General features: G+C 45.8%; 1 protein-coding gene across 5 annotated transcripts in view; it reads left to right on the top strand.

Moving 5' to 3' along the window:
• Grin2b (glutamate ionotropic receptor NMDA type subunit 2B) overlaps nt 1–19,498 on the top strand; it is a 632,026-nt gene that overhangs the window by 599,676 nt on the left and 12,852 nt on the right. For all 5 annotated transcript variants that reach the window (XM_045139704.1, XM_045139703.1, XM_045139702.1 and 2 more), the window contains 2 exons: nt 15,934–16,094; nt 18,751–18,938. In XM_045139704.1, coding sequence (XP_044995639.1) covers nt 15,934–16,094; nt 18,751–18,938 — 349 coding nt within the window. The remainder of the gene's footprint in view (nt 1–15,933; nt 16,095–18,750; nt 18,939–19,498) is intronic.

Raw genomic sequence — 19,498 nt, 5'->3', positions numbered from 1 at the left:
ACTGACTCTTTTCCAGCTTCCAGCCATGTCATTCCATTTTATGTGTCAACTGCATAAGGTGTCTTCAGCAGTAGGGTCTTACCACTAACCTTTGGTGGGTCATCAAGTACTCTGACAGAAATCTGTGTGTGTGTGTGTGTGTGTGTGTGTGTGTGTGTGTGTGTGTGTGAGAGAGAGAGAGAGAGAGAGAGAGAGAGAGAGAGGGAGAGAGAGAGAGAGAGAGATTTAGATAGAAAGAGAATGGGTGCACCAGGGCCTCCAGCCTCCACAAAGGAACTCCAGATGCATGTGCCACCTTATGCATCTGGCTTCACGTGGGTGCTGGGAATTGAACCTGAGTCCTTTGGCTTTGTAGACAAGCACCTTAAATATTGAGCCATCTCTCCAGCCTTCTGATGGAGTTTTGTCACGTGACACACAGAACCCACATTCATGCTATTCAATTCATTCATTCATTAGATCTTTCATTCAATCCAACCCAGTTCCTACTAAGGATTGGAAACTGTTCTAGGCATAGAGATGTGGCAGTGATCAAAGCAGACAAAAATATTGTCCATTGTGTGTATTCTAAGGGGAAGAGGACAGAGAAAGCACATACAGTGTTATGGAATATGAACTGCTATGGAGCAAAATAAGAGTGGAAAATATTAGCACAGACATCCAACTTTACTTTGGGAGGTCTTGGGAGACCTCTGTGGAAACACCATGAAGTCTGGCCTCATAGTCGTGAAAGATGCTATCTGAGGTTCTCCACTGAGAAGAGAGAACTCTCAGTCAGGAAATGCCTGGTGCATTCTGGAAACTGCCGGGGGCCCAGGACCGGAGACCAGGCAATGAGAGGGGGAGCTATGGCTGAAGGTCAACGCAGCCCTCCTTGCTGTGAATACCAGAGACCTACTCTGATGCCTTTCTCCTTTCTGCCCTCCTGTTACAACACCTCAGAAAATAGCTTCAGGCTCATAGTAGTTTGCAGGGTAACCTCACTTCTTCGGCCCTTTGTTTCCCAAGCTGTTCGCTGCAGCTGAGGCTGAGTTTAGGTGATGCCCTTTCTCAGCGTGGCCATTCAGTGCGCTCGCGCTGTGGCATCTGTCTAGGCATCATGGTAGTGCTCCGCATTCCTTCCAGCCTCAGAGCCCACTCCGTGCCCACGGGCTGGGGCATTCTGACTCGTGCTATTCCACTGGGCTGTGCCCGCCCGCCGCAACCTCTCTGCCCGCCTGTGGGGGCGTCACTCCACCTCTGCTTCCCAGGCCCCATTTCCTTCATGCTGTTTTCTTTTTGTTCTGTGATTCCACGAGTCCTTCCTTCTCTCTGCCATTGGGAACTTGCCCTGCTCATTCAGTCTTTGGATTCTTTAGTCTGATTGTGTTTTGAGCCTGTTCTTCTTCTTTTTTTTACCTTAAAAATTTATTTATTTGAGAAAGAGAGAGAAAGGATAAAAAAGGAAAGGAAGGAAGGAAGGAAGGAAGGAAGAAAGAAAGAAAGGAAAGAAGGAAGGAAGGAAGGAAGGAAGGAAGGAAGGAAGGAAGGGGGAGGAAAGAAAGGAAGGAAGAAAGATGGAAAGATAGAGACAGAGAGAGAGAGAGAGAGAGAGAGAGAGAGAGAGAGAGAAAGAAAGAAAGAAAGAAAGAAAAAAAGAAAGAAAGAAAGAAAGAAAGAAAGAAGGAAGAGACAGATAGAGCGTGAGGCATGCCAGGGCCTCCAGCCACTGCAAGCAAACTTCAGACACATGCACCACCTGTGTATCTGGCTTATGAGGGTACTGGGGAATCAAACATGGGTCATTAGGTTTTGCAGGCAAGCATCTTAACCTCTAAACAATCTCTCTAGCCCTCAGCCTGTGTTTTGAGTGCACAGAATGCTGTTGTGTTTTATAGGTTGTGTGTGTGTGTGTGTGTGTGTGTGTGTGTGTGTGTGAGAGAGAGAGAGAGAGAGAGAGAGAGAGAGAGAGAGAGAGAGCCAAAGAGCTCTACCTTCCAATCCTGATTCTGCTAGCACTTAGGTGTGTGATGTGGTGGTTTAATCAGATGTTTCCCCATAAACTCCTGGGTTCTGAATGTTTGGTTAGAGGTGAGAAGATGGCTCAGTAGCTAAAGGTATTTGCTTGGCCTGGGGTTCAGTTCTCCAATATCCACATGAAGCCAGATGTAAAATGTGGTGCACGCATCTGGAATTTGTTTACAGCGACAGGAGGGCCTGGGGCGCCTATGCTCACTTACTCACTCTCTCTCTCTTCCTTTCAAATAAATAAAAATATTTTAATATATTTTATTTCTTCATTTGAGAGAGGGAAGGAAGCTGAAAGAGAGAGAGAAAGAGAATGGGCACGCCAGGGCCTCCAGCAACTGCAAACAAACTCCAGATGCATATGCCCCCTTGTGCTTATGTTGTGACTGGAGAGTTGAACCAGGATCCTTGGGATTTGCAGGCAAACACCTTTACCACTAAGCCGTCTCTCCAGCCCCCATAAAAATATTTTTAATGGGCTGGAGAGATGGCTCAGTGGTTAAAGGCACTAGCTTGCTGAATGCTTGGTCCCCAGCTGGTGGCAATTTTGGAGGTGGAGGCTTGAGGGAAGAGGTGTATTGTTGGGGAGAGCTTAGGGTTGTTGTAGCCAAGTCCTCCTCCTTGCAAGAGCTCAGCTCACTCTCCTGCGGCTGTTTTCCACTAGCTGTTGAAGAGGTGACGTCCAGCCTCTGCTCATGCCATGCTTTCCCCTGCCGTCATGAAGCCTCCCCTCCAGACTGTAGGCCAAAATAAACCCTTTCCTCACATCAGCTGCTTTAGGTCAGATGTTTTGTCCCAGGAATGTGAACGTAACTACAGCATATGACTTTTTCTTTTTCAAATGACCTATGGGGCATTAGTGTCCTTATCTACTTTGTGGGATGATAATAATTATAGTAATAATCACCTCATGGGAGTGAAGATAAAATTAATGTCTTAGTATATTAAATATAGGTGCATAACACATAGTATGTGCTGTGAGAAATGTGAACTGTTGCTGGCATCATTTCTTCGCATGAAGCCGTCATGGATTTGTTGTCCCCTTTCATGTCAGTGCTAAATGGCGGACTCATGGTTCATGGCCACCTAGTGTGTGTTGGTGATATTTCTATGGCAAGACTTCACCAAATACCCAAACCTTCAGGGGACATGGCAAATAAAGTCGTTGTAGTTATTATCAGAACAGACCCATTTTCCTGGTTTTCCTAGCTCAGAAACCAATCTGGCCACAAGCAATATAATACCATCCTCTGGTTGCACAAAGTATTTCAAGAGACATTTTATGAAGGCATATCTATCTAAGTTTTGTGCATTTCGAAAGAAGCGGACTTGCCTTGCCGCATTAAAGTAATTGTGAGCAACGCTGATAAACTGAATTCCAGGAACTGAACTAGACATTGTTGTCTGGAAGCCACAGCAGGAGAGTGATGGGTAGGGGGAGAATTCCAGTCTCGCTTCCCCCGGGGGAGCCTGTTGCGGGAGCCTCCACCACGTGCTGAGTTCAGACAGGCAGAGAGCTCTTTCCTTAGCAGCGCAGCATAGCATCTAGAGTGCTGACGGCACATTCTAGAACGATGTGTGCGTGCGTGTGTGTGTGTGTGTGTGTGTGTGTGTGTGTGTGTGTGTGTCACTGAGAGCAGTTACTGGGTTTACACTGAGTAAAGGGAGCCACAGAGGAAACTATGAGAGCATTGGGTGCTCCTCATACAGCAGTAACAAAATGACACTGGGTTCTCCTGGGGCCCAGGAAAAATACAGAATTCATCTGGGCACTTCTTTTCTTTTTCTTTTTCTTTTCTTTTTTCTTATTTGAGGGAGAAAGAGACAGAGAGAAAGAGGGAGAGAGAGGAAGGGAGAACGGGCATGCCAGGGCCTTCACTGCAAACGAACTCCAGACATGTGCGCCCCCTTGTGTACATGGGCGACATTGTGCGCTTGCGTCACTGTGTGTCTGGCTTACGTGGGACCTGGAGATTTGGACATGAGCTCTTAGGCTTTGCAGGCAAGCACTGTAACTACTAAGCCATCTCTCCAGCCCCGTTTGGGTGTCCTTTACATTCCAGCGTCTTCTCACCACATTCTGTGATGTCATTGTTGTCATGACTCGGTCACCTCCTTTGAATGAAGTTGATCCATATTTTCTTCACTAAACGATAGATAAAGAAACAGATCAATGTTTATGTTTTCCTCACATGTACATGGTCCGGAGTATAACTTTCAGGAGGGTGAAGTCTCTGACTTCCTAACCTGCCCCCAGTGAGGTCTAGAGTTCTTTTTTCTTTCTTTCTTTTTTTTTTTATTTGTTTATTTTTATTTATTTATTTGAGAGCGACAGATACAGAGAGAAAGACAGATAGAGGGAGAGAGAGAGAATGGGCGCACCAGGGCTTCCAGCCTCTGCAAACGACCTCCAGACGCGTGTGCTCCCTTGTGCATCTGGCTAACGTGGGACCTGGGGATCCGAGCCTAGAACCGGGGTCCTTAGGCTTCACAGGCAAGCGCTTAACCACTAAGCCATCTTTCCAGCCCGAGGTCTAGAGTTCTTGAGTGACTACTCAGGGACTTGTGTTTTAGAATGGAACATTTTTAATAGCTGCTACACATTATTTCACACTGTGGAGTATTGTTAAAATGCACTTTCAAGCTGAGAGTGGTGGCCCATGCTTTTAATCCCAGCACTTGGGAGGCAGAGTTAAGAGGATCGCCTTGAGTTCAAGGCCACCCTGAGACTACATAGTGAATTCCAGGTCAGCCTGGACTAGAGCAATATCCTACCTCAAAACAAACAAACAAAACCAAAATTCAGTTTCAGGACTGGTGAGATGGCTTAGTGGTTAAGATGCTTGCCTGTGAAGCTTAAAGACCCAAGTTTCCCCAGGACACATGGAAACCAGATGCACAAGGTGGCGCATGCAACTGAAGTGTGTTTATAGCAGCTGGAGGCCCTGGTGCACCCATTCTCTTTCACTTTCTCTCTCCCTCTCTGCCTCTTTCTCTCAAATAAATATTTTTTTAAAAATTGAGAAAAATTCAGTTTGAAAGCTAAGTGGCTGATTAAGTCACATAGAGATCTCAGATTTGAGGTTAGATATTTGAACTCAAAAGACACACATATACTAACTGTTTTATCATTTCATTGTCCTATAATCAGATCACCTCCTCTCCATATCCATCAGTTATGGGGAAGGAGGTTGAACCCTCAGAGAATCTCCTTTCTATGTTGTTATTTGACCCTCATATTATTTTTATATCCTCCTTTTGGGTTTTGTTGCAGTCCTCGTTAGCTGGCCTGATGTTAAACTCTGTAGCTTGGGGTTGTCGACGTTGAAGACGAGCTCTCACCTCAAAGGGGATCCTTTGAGCGATAGTTTATTCGGGAGCCAAATATGATTGACAGTGGCCCAGGAACACAGATTTAGGTGACTCCAAATTCTATGTTCCAACGTTTTAACAATTTCATTGAGGCTTTAGAGTTATAGAGTGAAATAAAGTCATAAGTCAAGGCACTTTTCAGATACATTGGCTGACCATCAGGTAGGCGGGTTATAGCAAGGTGGGGAAATGTCCACCACAGGCCTCAGCTGCTGTCGGATGACATCTTCACCCTTGGATGGGTGGAAGCTAGGGATCTGTCAGTACATTCTGAAAAGGTGGTACCTGTTCAACGTGGGTGTTAAGTCAGACACAGAAGTGGGCAATAAATGGCTATTAAGGGGCTAAAGATAGCCCAAGGTAATTTGGCTCTGACTTGCAACATTCCATCTCTGTGGTCACAGGAGCCTTGCTGGAGGTAGGTGCAGCGGACACAGCGCTTTTCTGGGAACTTTAGCTCATAGGCTGACCCCAAAGTCAAAGCAATTCTCCTGCCTTAGCCTCCCCAGTGCTTGGATTACCAAGGTGTGCCATCAAACTGTCTTCCCCCTTCTGTGAGCAGAGAGAGAAGCGTGACCGAGAAGGATCGAGACTGACGCCCCCCGGTGTCTGCTCCCCTCTGCAGTAGCTGTTCAGGTCCTGGAACCACGCAGAGATCCACTCTGTGCTGGGGAACTGCCACTGTTAACTAGCTTTCTTAACAGACAGCATTTCTTTTCTTTTCTTTTCTTTTCTTTTCTTTTCTTTTCTTTTCTTTTCTTTTCTTTTCTTTTCTTTTCTTTTCTTTTGAGGTAGAGTCTCACTCTAGCCCAGGCTGACCTGGAATTCACTATATAGTCTCAGGGTCACCTCGAACTCATGGTGATCCTTCTACCTCTGCCTCCCGAGTGCTGGGACTAAAGGCGTGCGCCACCACACCCGGCATAGCAGACAGCAATTTTTGGTGCAATATTGATGGGTAATAAAGACAATGATAGTTGTTGTGCTTGCTCTACAGCTTCTGGGAAAATTGGAAAGATGACGATAATAATGAAGACAGATGATAGATGATATATACATAGATAGATAGATAGATAGATAGATAGATAGATAGATAGATAGATAGATAGACAGACAAAAAGAAAGAGTTGGTGTGCAAGGAGCATATGACACACCACTCCCATGCTTGGGTACTTACCTTAGAGACACTAAAACCTCAGTGCACACCAAAACCTATCCATATTTACAGCTGTTCCTGGCAAAATGTCTGTTAGTCAAGCAACACAGCAGAACACTCCTTGGCAGTGAAGAAGAGCAGGTCACACACACACACACACACACACACACACACACGCACGCACGCACAATGGCGTGAAGGGATTTCAAAGGCACTTCTAAGAAGCTTAAATACCAATCTCAAGAGGTTACATGCCCGCATGTGGTTCTCTGTGTGACATCCTAGAAAAGGCAAGGCTGAAAGCAGAGGGCAAATCATCGGGAGGGGAAATGTTCCCAGCGCGTCTTCAACGGAGCCGCACAGGGCAGATTTTCTCGGGTGGCAGAATTGTATCTTGACTGCGTTGGTGACTGGATTTTACACAAGGTTAAAATCCACAGGCCTGTACGTCAATGGTAACAATGACAATGACACCGAAACTCGGTCATTCTACAGTACTGTTCAGTGGGGAGTCAGGACACCTGCAGGAGTGATAACAGGCCAGGGGGGGGGGGTCTCTGTATAGTTCTGATGTTCTAACCACATCATCAGCACTCCGAGTACAAGCCCGAAGCCGCCCTGGGATGTGAACCCTGCCGTCTTTTTTTTCCCTTGGGTGCCTAGAAGGGCTGAGTGGCATTTGGGCATTGATTTTCATTGTGATTCAAATGTAAAAGCAGAGGTAATGGAATGAATATTTATGTGCGCGATTGTCACGCTTCGAAGACAAAAGCCCCCAGCACGTGAGTCTCGTGCGGATGGAGCTCTGCAAACAGGATGGCAAGTCTGAGGCTCTGCAAGGTCACAGCACTGCTTTGTCCTCGCCCTGATCTACACAGGCTCTGACTGAATCTGAACCAGGAGAGCGACTTTTTTCTTTTTTCAATTTTTTTTTATTTTTTTTTATTTTTGAGGTAGGGTCTCACTCTAGCCCAGGCTGACCAGAGTTCACTATGGAGTCTCAAGGTGGCCTCGAACTCATGGCGGTCCTCCTACTTCTGCCTCCTGAGTGCTGGGATTAAGGCTCCTGTTCAGGCTGGCCTGCGCTACCCCACTGCCCTCCTCCTCGAAGGCAGTTCCTCACGTCCTTCTGAGCACAGCCACTCTCCCCTGGGTGCGATCATTCACCTTCACTAACTGGAATTGACCTCAGGAGGACTGGTGACTGCTGAGCAAGAGGTGGCCGGGCTTGGTGGTTCAAACCACAGCCTGGACTGCGTCCACACTTTTTTGTCATGACCTCCTTTCTCCTGCCATCATCCTGGCTTCAAAGACCTCCCAGATAGGCTTATCACACCCTGGAAACCAACCAGGTGAGAGAGACTATGAAAAACGAGTCCCTCTGGTACAAGAGGCGTAAATCCCCACCTCTACCCTTGCGAATGCCACCATCCTTCGTGGACCATCAGTTTGGTCTCCTCCAGGAAGCCTTCCAGGAAAGCCCTACCTGATGGTCAGTTTTATCCTTGGTATTTTCAGTCTCCTGTGTCAGCTACAGGACACGTGCCATCTTTCGCCCTCCTGTGTGAAAGGGTCTGCCAATGCTTCTTTCTTCTTACCCGCCCCATCCCGGTGCCCAGACCCTCATCAGCTCCTGTTTTCCTCAGCTGCTGCTTCTAGCCTGGCCAGTGACAACTGAGGACGTTTTCCAAACACAGAAACGTCAGTCTTGTCATTCTTTCAGAATCCTCTCGTGGCTTCCAGTGACGGGAGAGCTCACGCGACAAGAGCAGAAGTCGTAGGAACAGCGACGGCCGATGTAGTGTGCGGATCGCATGCAGCTGCTGGGGTGGCTCTGTGCAGATAAACTGGTGGGGTGCTCACACTTGCACAAGCGTGGGAACCGGGGCGCAGACACGCCCCAGGAGCAGCTCCAGGTCACGCAGCGCTCGCCCGGCCGAGCTGGGGTCTGAATCCCAGAGCCTCCTCAACCTCTCCTGTTTCACATAGGTTAGGCTGAGAACTCTCAACTCCTCCAGGCCGAATCCAGACGCTTCCTTTTGGGGAGCCTGCCTCCCTCGCCAGCCATGCTCATGGTCTGTGAATGTACCTGGACTTCTCAGCCTACTGTCTTTGAACGGGCTGTCGTTACTGTCCAGAAACCGCCTTGCTCCTCTTGTCCAAATAGAGGGATCTTCTCTCAGGTACCCTGGTACCCTTCCATCACCCTCTCTGACATTCCCTTTGCTCAGTGTCCCCACTCCCCGGTCCAGATCTCTGGGTGCCTGGTTTTTCTTATCATTCAGTTTTCTCAATTCAGGTGCCAACTTCTCGGAGACGGTATTTTTTTCTTTTCTTTTCTTTTCTCAGATGGCTAGTCAAAACTTGTTCTTCGACCAGTCCCTCCTTATCTTCTTATTTCACAGTTCTTCCAGACACTCCATTTACACTATTGAAACCATGGGCGTTGCAGTCATTTTATGTCATCTCTTGTCATTGCAGAGCACTTGCCCGACACTTAGTGGCTCAAAGCAAAAACCGTTTTCATTGCATTTCTTTTTTTCTTTTTTCAAGGTAGTGTCTCACTCTCTCTCTAGCCCAGGCTGACCTGGAATTCACTCTGTAGTCTCAGGGTAGCCTTGAACTCACAGAGCTCCACCTACCTCTGCCTCCCAAGTGCTGGGATTAAAGGTGTGCACCATCACGCTCGGCCATTTCATTGTTTGGTGGCTCAGATATTTGGGGGAAATTTGGCTAAGTGACTCCCACTTCACGTGGCATTGACTACAAAGTCACTTGATTTTCAGCTGGGGCCTGGGCTGGGCTGGAGAGTCCAAAGTGACTCTGTTGGCATTTGTGTTGCTGGCTGGAATGGCTGGACGGCAGGGGCCAGCTGGGCTGAGGACAGTGGCGCCATAGCTACTCTCTGCTGGTCAGTGCCGATGGGGCTGGGGCTTTGGGTCTTCCTACATGGTGAACCGACTTTTAGCTTCGGGGAGAAGCTGCAATCAATCTTAGCTTTCACCTCAGGAGCTTCAGGGTGTTCACTTCCAGCTCTTTTTACAGTCAGTTGCCTGGCCCAGAATCAGAGGAGACAGACTTGCCTCTTGATCTGGAGAATGACAAAGCATGTGTGGCTAATTTTAGCTACTACATATTTAAATTGCACATATATACATACATGCACACACGCACACATATATAATTTCTGCAACATATTTTACATACATATTATGTATCTACATACATATGTACACACACATATAAATACATATACCTGTACTGTCCTTCCCTCTTCCTTCAACGTGAGCTCCCTGAAGACCAGGCCTTAGTCTTCTACAGCATCATGTGCCCAGCACCTGTGATGTCTAGGCACAGTAGACACCAGTACATGCTTCCCAGTTATAAATGGAAATGAGGCCAGGCATGGGGGCACATGTCTTTAATCCCAGCTCTTGGGAGGCAGAGGTAGGAGGATCGCCATGAGTTCAAGGCCACCCTGAGACTACATAGTGAATTCCAGATCAGCCTGAGCTACAGTGAGACCTTACCTCGAAAAACCAATAAATAGAAATTAAAACAAACATGCATATGAAGACACAAAGGAATGAAAATTTAGATGAGAAAATGGAATGAAGGCCTGTATTTCTGACTGTGTCCTGAAATGCCACTTTCTTGGAAGCGACCTGGTTGGGTTTTTTTTATTTTTTTTCCACTTTTATGTCTTCATATCTTAATTTAGTCTTCTCCACTAATAGACGCTTGGCAAATATTTACCAAATGAATTGATGTATTTTAATTATCATAGGTAAAGGAGAAAATGGGGGTTATTCCCAGCACATACATAGGTACTGAAGGAGTGTTACTATTACTGATGAATTAAATAGAAATGTTTTATGCATAGGAAAATCAGCTTACATATATATACATACATACATACATACATACATATATGTGTGTGTGTGTGTGTGTGTGTGTGTGTGTGTGTATGGCCCAGGCTGACCTGGAATTCACTATGTAGTCTCATAGTGGCCTTGAACTCACATCAATAGTCCTACCTCTGCCTCCTGAGTGCTGGGATTAAAGACATATACCACCACACCCAGCTCTTTTTATTTATTTGTTTATTTTATTTTTGAAGTAATCCCAGCAGGCTGGCCATTTTGGGGGGGCGTGAGCAAGTGAGAGTGAGACAGGGAGGGAGAGAGGGAATTGGTGTGCCAAGGCCACCAGCCACTGCAATTGAACTCCAGAAGCATGTGCACCCTTGAGCGCGTGTGCAACCTTGCACTTCTGTCGTCTTATGTGTCTGGCTTACATGTCACCTGGAGAGTTGAACATGGATCCTTAGGCTTCACAGGCAAGTGCTTTAACCACTAAGCCATCTCTCCAGCCCCGCTTACATATTTAACAATAAGAAAACAAGACGGACCAGACCTTTTTGTCCAAGGCAAGCGTTCTCTCTCTCTCTCTCTCTCTCTCTCTCTTTTTTCTTCTCCCATTTTCCTTTGCTGCATGCTAGTTCAGAGGTTCACAGGGTGCGGTAGCTGCACAAACAGCCCTAGGTCCCCGCCGTGGGGTGCTCTCTGGGCAGGAGCGGGGGCCCTTTGCTTCTGGCCTGCAGGCCCCTTTTTCCTTATGTGACTGCCAAGACTCACTCACTCACTGTAAGGTCATTAAGACAGATTGAGATGGTGATGTGAGCAGTTCTGAGTGCTGAATTACGATTCACTGCTGCTCTCCAGGATGATCAAGTGAGATTACAATTCTCTTACACTCTGGCTTTTTGTTACTTGTGCACTATAGGTGTGCTTACAGTAATTTCTAGCAGTAGAGGGGGTGGAAATGAACATTCAGGATGCCAGAAAGGGGGCAAGTGTGTTCTCTCCATGTGGCTTCTCTCCTGCAGAATTGGGAATAAGACAATCCAGCTAACCTCCTAGCTGCCTTTCTGTTCTGCCATGTGGTGGCTTGGACAGCTTCCTTTGATCTCTCCAGGGCTTTCATCTCCTCATATGTGACACAGGATTGACCAAGATTCCTTTCCTAATGTGGTTTTAGTTCCCTACCTAAATCTACATGTTGGTAAACCTAATCTGAGTGGCTCTTAGAAAAAGATCCCTGGTTCAAGAAAGCCCTATGATGGCCAAAGGTGATCAATAAGGAGTATTAATTAAGAAAAAACTACTTTAAGATCAGACTGAGGTTTTTTTTTTTTAATCTAATTGCTGATCTCCCCTGGTTTATTGGGATTAAAAAAAAATATTTGTCAAAGTCCTCCCTGTTTTGTTGTAAAATTTTATTCCTCCCAAGCCCCTGAGCCTAGCAATTGCCATGGAGATTAAATAATAATGTCTTGCAGCTTGGGGGAAGTCTCATTACAAGGACATTTGTCAGAAACATCATGATATTTAGAAGTAAACTATGCTCAACATTGTACCACCAAACGTACCACAGCACCATGATATTTGGAAGGTTAACTCTCTTCTCCCATAGGGACCTCTTAAACCCCATGCCCCCATGAATGTGGATTTTAGTAAAGTTCAGGTTTCAATGACAGGTTTCAAAGATCTGTGTTTTCTTTAGATGTCACAGATCTTCTCAAACTAGAACAAAACTTTCCGAAGGTAAAGGCCGGCTCACATCTGCCTCTGCTTTGAGTAATATTGAGTGCCCATGGACTCTCCCTGTAGGCCCCATGACTGGCCCAGTTTAAGGAACAAATGAGAGAAACAAGACTTTGCAATCTGAGGCAACATCGTTGTACACAGGAAATTTCAGGTACATCCGAACTTTGCTGCTGCAGAAGCAGCTCCAAGCCCCGAGAAGCCGTGTGCTAGATGTGGTGGTACGTACTTGCCAACGGATCATCATCGGCATGAGGACAGACCTCCAGAAAAATGGTTCTTCCTGTAGCTAGCCTGGGACAGGGCTGGAACTCAAACCTTAATTGTCTGCCTCTCAGACAAATTCTCCCCACAGGACTGTTTTCCCATTAAGGACTGATTGGTTTCTCTGGTTATTTCCTTATAGAAGATGCCCACATTGAACAAATCTATCTATGTTATTACCTAATTTTTAAAAACAGCTTTAATTCATTTTCAGATAGTTCTTCCCACTCCGTAAGTTATCTTTTCATAATTTTAACTGCATCTTTTGAAGAGAAGTTCTAAATTTTGATGGCCTGTGCCAATGCCTTAGCGTCACTGGCTTTCCTATAAGTCTTGAATTTATGCAGTATTAAGTCCTTACTTTTTTTTGTTTGTTTGCTTTTGTTTTTTGAGGTAGGGCCCCACTCTAGCCCAGGCTGACCAGGAATTCACTAGGTAGTCTCAAGGTGGCCTTGAATTCATAGCTATCTTCCTACCCCTGCCTCATACCTCTGGGAATAAAGGCGTGTGCCAAGATTTTGTTCTTCTTATTTAAAAAATTATTTCCTTAGTTGTCATTTATTCGGGGATACAGCTCTAAAACCATGGTGGAATCTGCAGATCATTTATTGGTCGTAGAGTTACCCATGAGGAACGGGAACTCTGGCACGGATTCCATTTGCTTGATCCGCAATTGCTGCATGCACCTTGCATGGACTGCCGATCTAAAAGCAAGCCTAGATTATAATAGTTCACACTAGGACTGAATTGAAAATGATTACAACTTTCGCTGATGTTTCAGAAACTAATTTGAGACCCAGGATATCATAGTAATTGTTTGCATCTGCTGTTGTTGTCCTAGCAAAGTAGAGCCTTACTGATAAAAGACAGCAGATTTAGGGCTGGAGAGATGGCTTAGTGGTTAAGGCGTTTGCCTGAAAAGCCAAAGGATCCTGGTTAGATTCTCCAGGACCCACATAAGCCAGATGCACTTGGGGGCGCCAGCGTCTGGAGTTTTTTTGCAGTGGCTGGAGGTCATATCATGCCTATTCTCTCTCTCTCTCTCTCTCTCTCTGTCTCCCTGCCTCTTTCTCTCTTAAATAAATAAATAAATAAAATGTATTTTAAAGATAGCAGATTTGTCTCATTGCTGCATGTTGTACTCTCCAATAGGTTTTTGTTTTGTTGGACACCTTTTTTTTCTTTTAATTTTTTTGTTTATTTTTATTTATTTATTTGAGAGTAACAGACAGAGAAAGGAAGGGGGAAGAGAGAGAGAGACAGAGAGAGAATGGGCACACCAGGGCTTCCAGCCACTGCAAACGAACTCCAGACACGTGCGCCCTCTTGTGCATCTGGCTACCGTGGGTCCTGGGGAATCGAGCCTTGAACCGGGGTCCTTAGGCTTCGCAGGCAAGCGCTTAACCACTAAGCCATCTCTCCAGCCCTGTTGGACACCTTTCTTCGGACATGAACATGATGTAGTGTTCCGTCTGATAGTGTTGTGAAGCATTCTGGTGTCTGTCTCTAATGGGAGAGCTTAACCCTGTTTACTTTAAGCTTTCTGTCAGCTAGGCACGGGGAGGAGCCATTCTTGATTAGGCCAACGAGACACTGAAAAAGTTAGCCGTTGCTACCACTGCATACTTTTGAGAAATTACTTCTTTGAGCCCCAGTTTCATCATTTGTCAAATGATAGGCTTAAGCTTGTTAGTCTTGGGTAGTCCCTCAGCTCTGAAATGCTCTGCTGAGCCTGTAGTATCATTACAACTGCTTTTAAAGAAAAATAAAAGGAAGCTCTTGATGGTGTGGAAGAGCTGTCAGTCGCACAGGGTGGGGGGGGTGCTTTTCCAGCAGAGAACTCTGGTCTTTCGAGGCGCCCCAGACTGCCCACCACCCCGCAGAGCTCTTCAGCTCTCTTTTCACCATGGCCAACGCTGAGCAGTTACAACGGCTGTCATGGCTCCTTGTGCTGTGACATTCTGTGGCCCATGAAAATCTCAAGTACTGAGATGGGAGAAAGAAATGGCCTCGAAGCCCAGGTGACTCTGAAGGTTCAGCGTTCCCCTGAGTTGGTAGGCTACATTTCCAAATGCATCTCCCAAGTTTACTGGTACAGGACTAAAATAATAAGGACTTTAAATATCTTCTTTGTCCTTCCTGGATCACGGCATGATCAAATTTTATGTCTTTGCTATATTTATAAAGTGAGAATCTTGGAGAGCCTGGCCACTTATTAGGAAATGTAAAATTGAAGTGTACGTGAAGTTAAAAAGACTCAGGAACATTTATTGAGCACTGGCTATGTGCCAGGTACTGTGCCAAACACTTTACCACATTATATCATTTAATTCTTTCAACAATCTTTAAAACCAGGCATTATCCTTCCTTATTGGTGATAAAGAAGTGATACAGTTTCTGGCACCTACCTAACATCATACAATAGTAAGTGGCATCGTGTCTGTCTCAATCTAAAATGTGAACTATGAGTCACCACATCAGAGACTCGTTCAGTACTTAGCCAGTACACTTCGAGAGTCACTGCATTTGCAGCATGAAGCACAGTGATCTAACCCAGAAGGGCAAGTACTAGTGGATCACCGTGGGCTGAGCCTGATAGAAGAAGGAATTCTCAGACGGTTTCCTGAAACAATTGCTCTGAGTTAGAGTTTGAAATGAAGAACATGAATTAAGCCTAAGGAGGGAAGGTGAGTTTGCATTAAGAAGATGGGCGAGGTGAGGCTGTGCAGAGACAGACGAACAAAGTGTGTGCTCAGAAAGCGACATGAAGACCTGAGTCATCGCAGGGTAACAGCTAGAAATAAAGCTGATGCCACCGGCGTGGAAATCCAAGAGATTTCACTTCGTTGTGGTGGGTACTGACTGGAATTCAGTCTTGGTACTTAAGCCAGGGAGGGACATAATTAAAAGTGAATTGGATTTTACAATTTATCCTAGATCTCAGGTAGGATAAATAGAGCTTTAAATGCTTTGAAGGTCAAGAGAAAATTTCTTGGCAAAATATATTTGATATTCAACACATTATCTTCAGAATGTTAATGTAGTTATATGGCTTTAAAAGTGAATTGACAAAGTATTTAGACCCTTGAAGTAAGAGGTCCGGGTGCAGATTTTATATGATTTCTGGAAATAAAGGTGACTGTTCCCTCACAGAGTTCAGTGCATTGCTTTCCAGCCTATTACCACGGGTATTGTGCAGTGTGTATAAAAGGAACACACAAGGGTTAGAGATTAAATTTCGGGTTGGGCAAATAGAAATCTCTCAACAATATATTTTTAAATTGAGTTGAATTGAAGTCCACTTCGAGATGGCAATTACTGGCCCTGAGTGAGAGCTAATGTGTCTGGTGAATTACAGCTGGGCGATTTCCATTATGAACCCACTAATGCTGACTTCAAAGTCTCTTCCCGTTATCTAACGTGCTTTTCTCTCTCTCCCTCTCTCTCTCTCTCTCTCTCTCTCTCTCTCTCTCTCTCTCTCTCTCTCTCTCTCTCTCTCTCTGTCTCTTTTTCTATTTCTCTCTCCAGTTCCAGAGACCTAATGACTTCTCACCCCCTTTCCGCTTTGGGACCGTCCCCAATGGCAGCACAGAGAGGAATATCCGCAACAACTATGCAGAAATGCATGCCTACATGGGCAAGTTCAACCAAAGGGGTGTAGATGATGCATTGCTGTCCCTGAAAACAGGGTAAGATGTGCTTCGGAGCTCAGGGCTTGATGCGTTTCTCACACTTATTAAGCGTTACAGATGTAATCAGATGCACTAGTATGCTCTGTGCGGTGACATAAGGTGCTCAATCAAAGACGATTTTATTCCCATGTTAATGTGACAGTTTAGTCCAGACCAATCTATAAAGATCCCTGTGCCATGACTTACTTGTGTGTGATGTTAACAAACTGCTTCCTACTCACGTGAATGTAGTCATGAAGGGGAAATGGAGTGGGTAAAAATAGAAGGGAAAAGCGAGGGCTCATGCTTACAAATATTACACACAAACTATTGTCTTATGAAGTGAAAATGATCGTTACCATGTTTTTCGGACAAGGTGGAAAATGTGCAAAATGTCTATTTACAAAAAGAAATGTGTTGATTAATCTTCATCTCCAGCTTTGTTTGATTGTTTGTAGCCCTGCTCTGCACTCTAAAAAGAAAGTATACATGTATGTATGTATGTATGCATGCATGCATATCCTATCAATTTAGGCCAGACTTACCTGGAACTCACTCTGTAGCCCAGGCTGGCCTTGAACTCCTTGCAGTTCTCTTACCTAAGCCTTCCAAATGCAAAGATTGATGGTATGAGCCATCATGCCCAGCTTAGAAGGTTTTTTTAAATATACGTATATTCAGAAAACATTACACTTAAATAATATCATTGGGAAATGTGCGAGGTTTATGAAAGTCTTTATTGGTTTATAAGGGCAAGATAGTCCCAGTTACTCTGGTATACAACAAAATCTTCTGTCCGCCCCCATATCATCATCAACACCTCTAACCAAGAATGAGAGAATTGGACCTAGAATTACATATATATTTTTCAATTAAAAATTCTTTTAAAATTGTGAATGGATTCGTGTGCAGCACACTACATACACAGTCCATTTGCTCTCTGTGGGAAATATGAAGCCTTTGAACACTGTAAGTGCTGGGATTTGGGAACCAGGGGACCCCACAGCTGTTTGCCTTTGCTGTGTGGTAAGTAGCATACCTCTGCTGACCACCTCTGTAGCCCCAGGACCCTACCACGCACCTGGACACGTGGTTGCTTAAAGCACTGGGAGATCTCATTTTTCTACCGTGAACAAGTCACAACATATTTCAGAGAACAGGATGCGAGCTTGGAGCGGGGCTGCTGTAAGCAGGGTGAACTCCGAGGCACCCACTGGTCCTCCACTCGGTGACAGCACTGCTTTGGAGTTTTGGGGTGCCACCTTGTACGTGCAGGATACCTTTTATAGGATGAGCCATGGCTTTTGTCATAAAGGCATTGCTTTATTTCAAGAAAGGACAAGGCTGCTTACCTTGTAAAAGTCCAAGGATACTGAACGTTTTACTTTCTTTCAGATCTGTCGCCTGCAATGCTTTGAATCTGCTTCTCTCCCTCTGCCTTTGGCGCATGCTCGTGCTTGTGAACATTAATGCAGCTGGCCCCACCCTGCTCATGTTGCCTTTTCCTTTCCTTCTTTTATTTATTTTATCACAGACATACTTAGCATGGACATGTCATGTGCCGGCACCATGCTTTTCCCTCCTCCCTGCCCCTATTCCTCTGGGGGCCCTCCTCAGTGGGGGTGCTGGTGTTCCCCATGGGGTTGTGGGTTATGGATTGTGAGAGCAGCAGTCGGATATGGAGGGGCGGGGGACAAGGCCTCTGGATCTGACACCCCAGCCTGTGGCTCTTACAATCTCTCCACAGCCTCCTCCACCACTCTTATTGCTAGGCATTCCTATTTCACACAGCACGAAGCTCTTCTGTGTTCAGGAATTTGAAAACTCTCACTTCTTCGGGGGGCTGCCTTTTAATCCAGTCTCTCACACCACCCTGTCCCGCCACTACGCCAGCCCCTCACCACGGCACAGCATGTCACAACAGCAGACTGGAGCCTTTGCGACCACCGAGATGACACTGCTCATCTCCTAAAACCCCGACACTTACCCTTCTCTCCAGCCCAGACTGTGGTGAACAGAGAAATGAGAGCTGTGACATAAATCTCACCAGCGCCCTTCGTAATCACCATGAGGGTTGCTTTTCATTATTTCTGTTATTATTTTTATTGATTCCTTTTGTACTTCTCCATTTCAGACACAGCTTATGAGTTGGCTTTAGGCCTAACTTATATGCTTATCATTCCCAGTGGGAGGGAAAAAAAAAACAAAACAGGGCTGGAGAAATGGCTTAGCGGTTAAGTGCTTGCCTGTGAAGCCTAAGGACCCTGGTTCGAGGCTTGCTTCTCCAGGACCCACGTTAGCCAGATGCACAAGGGGGCGCACACATCTGGAGTTCGTTTGCAGTGGTTGGAAGCCCCGGCGCACCCATTCTCTCTCTCTTTCTCTTTCTCTGCCTCTTTCTGCCTCGGTCACTCTCAAATAAATAAATAAAAATGAACAAAAAACAAACAAACAAAAAAACACCACCTCATCCTTGCAGCCTGAAACCACGTCAAGGGTAGTGGCCTTGGATTCAGGCCGTAGGCTCTGGCAAAAGTCCAACTCGTGTCTTGCTTTGAACCGGTTTCCCACCGCTTTCTGCATCCCCGCTGCTTAGCGTCCATGGCCCTCTGGGCAGTTTTGCTTTGGAATGCCCCCTTGGGCATCCGCTGACTCGCTTTATTCCCCCGCGCAGGAAACTGGATGCCTTCATCTACGACGCGGCGGTACTCAACTACATGGCGGGGAGAGACGAAGGCTGCAAGCTGGTGACCATTGGCAGTGGCAAGGTCTTTGCTTCCACTGGCTATGGCATTGCCATCCAGAAGGACTCTGGCTGGAAGCGCCAGGTGGACCTTGCCATACTGCAGCTGTTTGGAGATGGTGAGTTAAACAAAAAAGGGGGGGGGGGAAGCCAGGTGTGGTGGTGCACGTCTTTAATCCCAGTGCTGGGGAGGTAGAAATAGGAGGATCACAGTGATTTCCAGGCCCCCCTGAGATGACATAGTGAATTCCAGGTCAGCATGGGCTACAGTGAGACCCTACCTCAAATAAATATCTAAATAAAATAAAAATTTTAAACAATTTTTTAAAAGGGAAGGTATTCATTTGGTCTCAACCAATGGACAAGCTGAGATGTCAGCCTTTCTCTCAGTGCCCCCCAAAAACAGCTTTCACAGTGTATGGTAAGAATGGAGGGTGCATATTCGATTCCCAGAGCTTACGTGATAAATCACCATAAACCACAGACATTTATCATCTCCGTTTTCTGGGTGCTAGAAACGTGGCCTCAAAACGTTAAGAGGGCTAGCTCTATCCTGGAGGCAGTGCGGGAGAATTCATCTTAGGCTGGTTCCTTAGCCTCTGATGGCTGATGGTAACACTTGGGGCTCTTTGGCATACAAAGGCCGGACCCAGAATTCTTCCTTCATTCCGCCTGCACG

This window comes from Jaculus jaculus, chromosome 23 (assembly GCF_020740685.1).
Source record: "Jaculus jaculus isolate mJacJac1 chromosome 23, mJacJac1.mat.Y.cur, whole genome shotgun sequence".
Classification (NCBI taxonomy): Eukaryota; Metazoa; Chordata; class Mammalia; order Rodentia; family Dipodidae; genus Jaculus; species Jaculus jaculus.
Note: the sequence above shows the minus strand (reverse complement) of the source record. Positions and strands in the feature narration are given on the sequence as shown.